Source organism: Cnephaeus nilssonii, assembly GCF_951640355.1.
Source record: "Cnephaeus nilssonii genome assembly, chromosome: 3".
In the NCBI taxonomy this organism is placed as follows: domain Eukaryota; kingdom Metazoa; phylum Chordata; class Mammalia; order Chiroptera; family Vespertilionidae; genus Cnephaeus; species Cnephaeus nilssonii.
This window is the reverse complement of record NC_137074.1, coordinates 32,452,961-32,459,833: the sequence shown is the minus strand read 5'-3', so window position 1 is coordinate 32,459,833 and position 6,873 is coordinate 32,452,961. Positions and strand designations below refer to the sequence as shown.

The 6,873-nt window shown below is 41.7% G+C and overlaps 1 protein-coding gene across 1 annotated transcript; it reads left to right on the top strand.

The window, feature by feature from the left end:
- Positions 1-330: 330 nt before the first annotated feature.
- Positions 331-4,094, top strand: GHSR (growth hormone secretagogue receptor; the record flags this gene model as incomplete). The annotated part of the gene is made up of 2 exons (XM_079767434.1): positions 331-1,301; positions 3,709-4,094. The coding sequence occupies exons 1-2, from the start codon at positions 509-511 to the stop codon at positions 4,092-4,094; spliced, it is 1,179 nt and encodes a 392-aa protein (XP_079623560.1). The 5' UTR covers positions 331-508.
- Between the last annotated feature and the right edge of the window lie 2,779 nt (positions 4,095-6,873).

Genomic DNA, 6,873 nt, shown 5'->3' with positions numbered 1-6,873 from the left:
TTCGCAGTGCGGGGTCTCCGAAGTCCCCACACCCGGACGCGTGGGGAAGTGCGAGATGCAGCTGGAGCGAGAACGCGAAGGCAAAGCAGGGCTGACGGGGCTGCCCCGGTGACAGGTACGTGTGTGGAGGTCTGGCCGATGCTGGGCTGGGAGAGCGACTTTGGGGTAGAGGATGGAGGAAAGGGGAGACTCCAGAAAGAGCGGTGGGTCGCTGTTCTCACCGTGTGTGTGAGTGTGAGTGTGTGTGTGTGTGTGTGTGTGTGTGTGAGAGTGTGAGTGTGTGTGTGTCCCAGCCTCCCTTTCCCCACTCCTCCCCGCCCCAAGCTCTCAATGTCACCTTCTCCCTCGGCTCCCGCTTCTCACTTTTCTCTCTTTCCTCACCAAGCTTCCTCCCTGCGCGCCCGCTCCTCCCGCGCACTCTCCCGCGCCTAAGGCGACCTTCTCCTCGGACCAGCGGGTCCAGCTCGGCGCCGCCTCATCCCGGAGCCAGTTGAGCGGAGCCGGCGGCATGTGGAACGCGACGCTGATGGAGGAGCCGGGCCCCAACCTCACGCTGCCGGACCTGGGCTGGGACGCGCCCCCCGACAACGACTCGCTGGCGGACGAGCTGCTGCCGCTCTTCCCCGCGCCGCTGCTGGCGGGCGTCACGGCCACCTGCGTGGCGCTCTTCGTGGTGGGCATCGCGGGCAACCTGCTCACCATGCTGGTGGTGTCGCGCTTCCGCGAGCTGCGCACCACCACCAACCTCTACCTGTCCAGCATGGCCTTCTCCGACCTGCTCATCTTCCTCTGCATGCCCCTCGACCTCGTGCGCCTCTGGCAGTACCGGCCCTGGAACTTCGGCGACCTGCTCTGCAAACTCTTCCAGTTCGTCAGCGAGAGCTGCACCTACGCCACGGTGCTCACCATCACCGCGCTGAGCGTCGAGCGCTACTTCGCCATCTGCTTCCCGCTGCGGGCCAAGGTGGTGGTGACCAAGGGCCGGGTGAAGCTGGTCATCCTGGTCATCTGGGCCGTGGCCTTCTGCAGCGCCGGGCCCATCTTCGTGCTGGTGGGCGTGGAGCACGAGAACGGCACCGACCCGCGGGACACCAACGAGTGCCGCGCCACCGAGTTCGCCGTGAGCTCGGGCTTGCTCACCGTCATGGTGTGGGTGTCCAGCGTCTTCTTCTTCCTGCCCGTCTTCTGCCTCACCGTGCTCTACAGCCTCATCGGCAGGAAGCTGTGGCGCCGGCGGCGCGGCGAGGCCGTGGCCAACTCGCTCAGGGACCAGAACCACAAGCAAACAGTGAAAATGCTGGGTGGGTCTCGGCGCATCCTCCAGCTCTCTCCCGGTCCCTCCTCTCCCCAGCCTTTCTCCCTTCTCCCTGAGTCTCTACCTCTCTCTCCTGTTTTTCTCTCTCCTGTCTCTCTACCTCTCTCCTGTTTCTCTACCTTTCTCTAGATTCTCTCCATCTCTGTCACCCTGTGAGTCTCTCAGTTATTCTTTCTCTCCTGTTTCTGCTCTGAGCTCTCCCTTTGGGCTCCTACATTTTCTGTCGTGCGTATTTCCCCCCCCCCCCTCTCTAGGATTTCTTTAAAAAAAACTTTTCTGCTCTTGTTTTTATATATCTGTTTCTCCCTCCTTCCCTCCTTTCTCCTCTCTCTCTCTCTCTCTCTCTCTCTCTCTCTCTCTCTCTCTCGCTCTCCATTCCTTTCTCCTTCCATCTCTCCCCCCCCCACCCGCCCCCTTCCCAACTTTGTCACAGTCTTGACTCTTTTTAGATCTCTATCTCTTTGTGTCTCTTTCTTCCCAGCTTTCCTTTCTCTCTTTCATGGAAACATGCAGTGCCCATGTATTTCCCTAAAATGAGTTTTATATCAGCCCAGAAACTTTGCTTCAAAACTGAGATGTTTTATAAAAATCTATTGTGGTCTGTGGATGTTAAAGGTGAGGTTAAGCTTCCTGCCTCAATAGAATTTGTGGATATCTCAGTTACACTAAGAAAAGCAGGCAGAAAACCTAGGAAGTATTCAGTGGTAAATTTAACCAAAGACCTGGTCAATTCGGATGATTCTGTCAGAGACGATTCATTTTTCCTTCAACGTTGTGATTTGCTTTATGCCCAGCATTTTTTCCAATCAAATAATCGAATCAGTTCTGTTTACCCTGCTGCTGTTTGTACAGCGTTGGGAGGAAGTCTCCATTTCTTTCCACGATTCCTGTCTTTCCAGGTAGAAAAGCCTACCATAACCAAGGACAGCCTAGGATAGGCAGGCTTCCAGGATGAGAAAGGGACAAGTCGGCAGGCCTTACAGTTCCTCCCCAAATGGTCCTTCAGGGAACGTTTGTAGTTAGTGTCCCAACTAGAGAGTCTGCCTAGTATGTGCTGTTTGAATTCAACTCTTTATATGTATTTGGTACAAGTGAAGTAATACAGAATGTCTTCACATCCAGGCAAAATATTAATTCTACTTGCTTTTCTAGAACTAGAGTCTGCACCCTTTATTATTTGGACATTACAGTCAATACGGAGTTTACACTTGTGAGGATGCAAAACAGTTTATTCTTGCTTGGAAAATAATACAATAATTAGTAAGTAACCATACAAGAATAAACTATTTCGCATACTCAAAACTGTAACCTAATTTTGCCCACTCCTGCATTTGCATATTTAATACGCTTACAAGCCATTCCAAGATGATTTGTATTTGTAATTTTACAATTCTTGGAATCCTGTATATTAAAGTGATTGTTTATTCAAAGAGTGCCCCAAATTGACATTGTCTAGGCCAGTGATTCTCCCAATGTGACTAATAGATTGTAAACCTACTAGTGCCCTCCAGGGGCCTCTCATATTCCCATGGCTACTGTGGCAGTCAGTTGCTACTACGCAACTTAGTTTTGAGAATAACTTTAAACATTTTCTCCAATTTTATTTTTAAGCCAATAATTATCCTCATTAGTGAACCAACACCAATGTTAATTTTCTTTTGCCTTGACAATTTGAAGGGCATCACTAAAGTAAAAGATCTTGTTAATTTGCCTCTGATTTCAGAATTTTAAAAACTTAATCTAGAAATGCAGTGGTCTTGAAAAAAATGGGCAAAATGAAGACTTGGTTGGCTGATAATCATTGTTAGTTGGTTTTATGGGCTTTTATACCACACTTATGGCTATTGTAGGTGACAAAGAATCATCCATCTCAGTGGTTCTCAATCCAGACTGCATATTCTGTCCTCTGTGAAACTTTAAAAAGAACAGAAAAAAACACACACAGGTGTCCTGGTCTCCTCACTAGAGATTTTAATTTAATGAGTCTATATCACATCAGAGGAATTTATTCCTCAGGGAACCCTGACAGACAGTTATTGTTGAGTTCAACACCTTTACTCACATGTGTTTAGTTGTGTCAGACACATGTAAAATAGTGGATTCCTGTGAATAAATGGTCTAGTCAGTTGAGTCAATATATACATCCAATCACAAAATCGCTCAAAAAGTTGTTAAATAGAAAAGACTGGGAAGCTCAGTAAAAATGGTTGAACTGTTGATCCAGACAGACTCAATCTTGGTGAAAATGTAGCAATTAGAAAGGGAAGAACATAATGGTTCTCTGAAGTCAATGGTCACACCATATATAATCAAAACAAAGCTGTCTTCCAAGTAAAATGTGATGTTCTGTGACATTTCTTGAACTGATGCTCACTCTCCCATTGTTCTTTTAGCTGTCGTGGTGTTTGCTTTCATCCTCTGCTGGCTGCCCTTCCACGTAGGACGATACTTATTTTCCAAGTCTTTCGAGCCTGGCTCCCTGGAGATTGCTCAGATCAGCCAATACTGCAACCTTGTGTCCTTTGTCCTCTTCTACCTCAGCGCTGCCATCAATCCTATTCTGTACAACATCATGTCCAAGAAGTACCGGGTGGCAGTGTTCAAACTTTTGGGATTTGAACCTTTCTCCCAGAGGAAGCTCTCCACCCTGAAGGATGAAAGTTCTCGGGCCTGGACAGAATCTAGTATTCATACAAGACCAAACACATCGCTGAGCAGAGTCATCGCTTACTATTCTGCACTGGAAACCATAGCACAGCAGAACTTGGGAGGAAGTTGAAGGTTAACTTTGGAATTGGGGAGAGATAGGTCTGGAAACAGTTGGGAGGGGAAAAAAGATGGAGTTTGTAGTGTGTGAGAGGTTTAATTTGATTGCACACTCATCAGTGCTCTCATACACGATTTCTGCATATTCACTACCTGTGATTTTGCATTTTGCTGTTGGTGCTAGCAAAGGCTTTGCAATTTGGAGAAAAGAGAAGGTGCAGAGAGGGCAATTAGGGTACTTCTTACTGGATAAATACTAAATCTGATTTACTTTTTCATAATGATAAAAATGTGATTAAAAGAATGAAATTAAAATTAAAAATTTAAAACATGTCTTTTTAAAACTAGCAATTTTCATATTGCTCTAGATCAGTGCTGTCCAAGAGAAATATAATGCAAGATACTGAAGCAATCAATATAAAATTATTAAGAATAATTTTACATTCTTTTTTTAATGCAAAGTCTTTGAAATCTGGTTTTTACATTTACAGTGCACTTTAATTTGGACATTAAGTTTTCATCAGTAATACTTTCTATATTTAGATTTCATAAAATTTGCAGATGAGAAAGTAGATTTATAAACCTAAGTTGTTCAAATACATGTAAAATTTTTCCAATAAGTAAAACTATTACAAGTTTTAAAATGAATTAAAATTAAAAATTCAAGTATTCAGTGACCAAATGTGGCTAGTAGTAACTGTATTGGATAGTTCAGCTCTAGAGTACATGTAAAATTGTTGTTAACCTTATAAAATGTTTAACAATTAATACTCATTTCCTGAAATGTTTTTATTGCAAAATAAGCATTGCAGAGTTTTAGCATGATGAATCCCCGAAATCACACCTGAATGCTCTATTCATGCTTGGAAGGAAATGGAGATGAAATATAAGATGCAAAAAAAGTAATATAATTTGCACTTTAAAACTAGGTGAATTATATGTGATAATATTCAGGAAATGAAACTTTATAAAAATTATAGAAAATCACAAACTGCCTTATTTGGCTTAACAAAAATACTTAAGTCAACCATAAGGCTTTAATTTTTGAATAAAGGAATAATTTATAACAGATTCTGGAAAGCTTTATAGGAACTTAATGAACATAGAAAATTTTCAAATGATGAAAAATTCAGAATCCCTTAAATGCTATTTCTTAGTGATATTCAAGTTAGTTATTTCATTCTTTAATCTTACAGCTATTCATTTCAAAATGCCTATGCCATGTTCTGTCTTCAAATTAGTCTTGCTGTTTACATCCCACTGCTTATCTGATAGATATGTTTACTTGGACTTCCAGTCTCCTTCTCAGTCATAATGATGAATTATTGCATACCTTCAACTGAATATTGTATATTTTAGTTATAAATGTATACTCAACTCTTTGCATATTAAATGTATTATTCCAAAAATGATTTCTTCATAGTCCTGTGCAGTACTAAGTCATATCAGCAATTCCTATATGAAAGTATTGGTTCAACTATGAAACTGATTGAACCATTTAGGGAAATTACTGTCATGATTGATTCCCCCTGCCCCCCACAAAAGTAAAGATTATTATGCTGAAGTAATTGATTGACTTTATTTCATTTTATTTATTTTTAAAATATGTTTTTTTTAATTGATTTTAGAGCGAGGGGAAAGGAGAGGTATCGAGAGATAGAAACATCTATCAGCTGCCTCCTGCACGACCCCTACTGGAAATCGAGCCAGAAACCCGGGCATATGGTGATCTCTTGGTTCATGGGTTGAAACTCAACCACTGAGTGAGCCCCCCTGGCTGGGCTAATTGACTTTATTTTAAAACATAATCATAATTAGAATGACTTCTCTAGAGAAATATTTCCAAAATCTATTCTGACACTAAAAATGCTTACTGTACTCTAAATGCAGAACTTTAGCAAATTAATTATTCAGTTACTTCTTGGGAGTGCATCAATATTTTTTAAAAAATACACTGATTTATTCAAGCCCATAGGACACTAATTAGGACATTCAGCATTATTCTCTTAAATAGAGCCCACTAAATTCCAAGGAGGTAATTCAGCCTCCTGAAACCCTAAAGTTTTTGTCTACAAATACATTCTACTTGAGAGAAAATAAGCAAATAAATAAATAAATAAATAAATAAATAAATAAATAAAATAAAAATAAAAAAAGCTTGATTTCTATCACACAGCTGATTGCCTTGGAGAAAAAAAACAAAAACCTAACTGTTAATTAGTTGTTTGCCTATTCAATGGTCCCCCTTTTCTTGTGGGTTCACAGGGAATAGTTTACATAGCAGGGACCACTGTTGTCCTTCACTGATGCTCATCAGGGACTCAGAGGATATGTTTCAGGAAAGGGATTTTTAATTTGTGCTTTCATATCATTGCATTTTTATTGTTTGTAATGTCTTTGTATCATCATACTTCATAAATTGCTTAAGACTCAGGGAAAGGAGAAATTTCCACTGAGGAAAATTGTTTCTGAAAATCCATCGTTTCACAGACATTTAGTATGTACATGGTATGTGTTAAGCTCTAGAGATTAAAACACCAAGGATTTTATCTTTAATGAGCTATCCACTTGTGAGTTATGTTACAGGAGATAACAGATAAATATATTAAGTTTGGAAGTAAACATCTCCAGTTGACACTGAATTAAATTGTCCTCCAGTATTTCAAGGGGTTGTTCATGTTCCTAGATTGTTGTGTATTCAGCTCAAAATAAATTTAAAATGGGCTCTTCCTACACAAACCAGTCAATGTGTCTACTAGTGGTAATTGCACTCACAGCATTCTTCACTAACG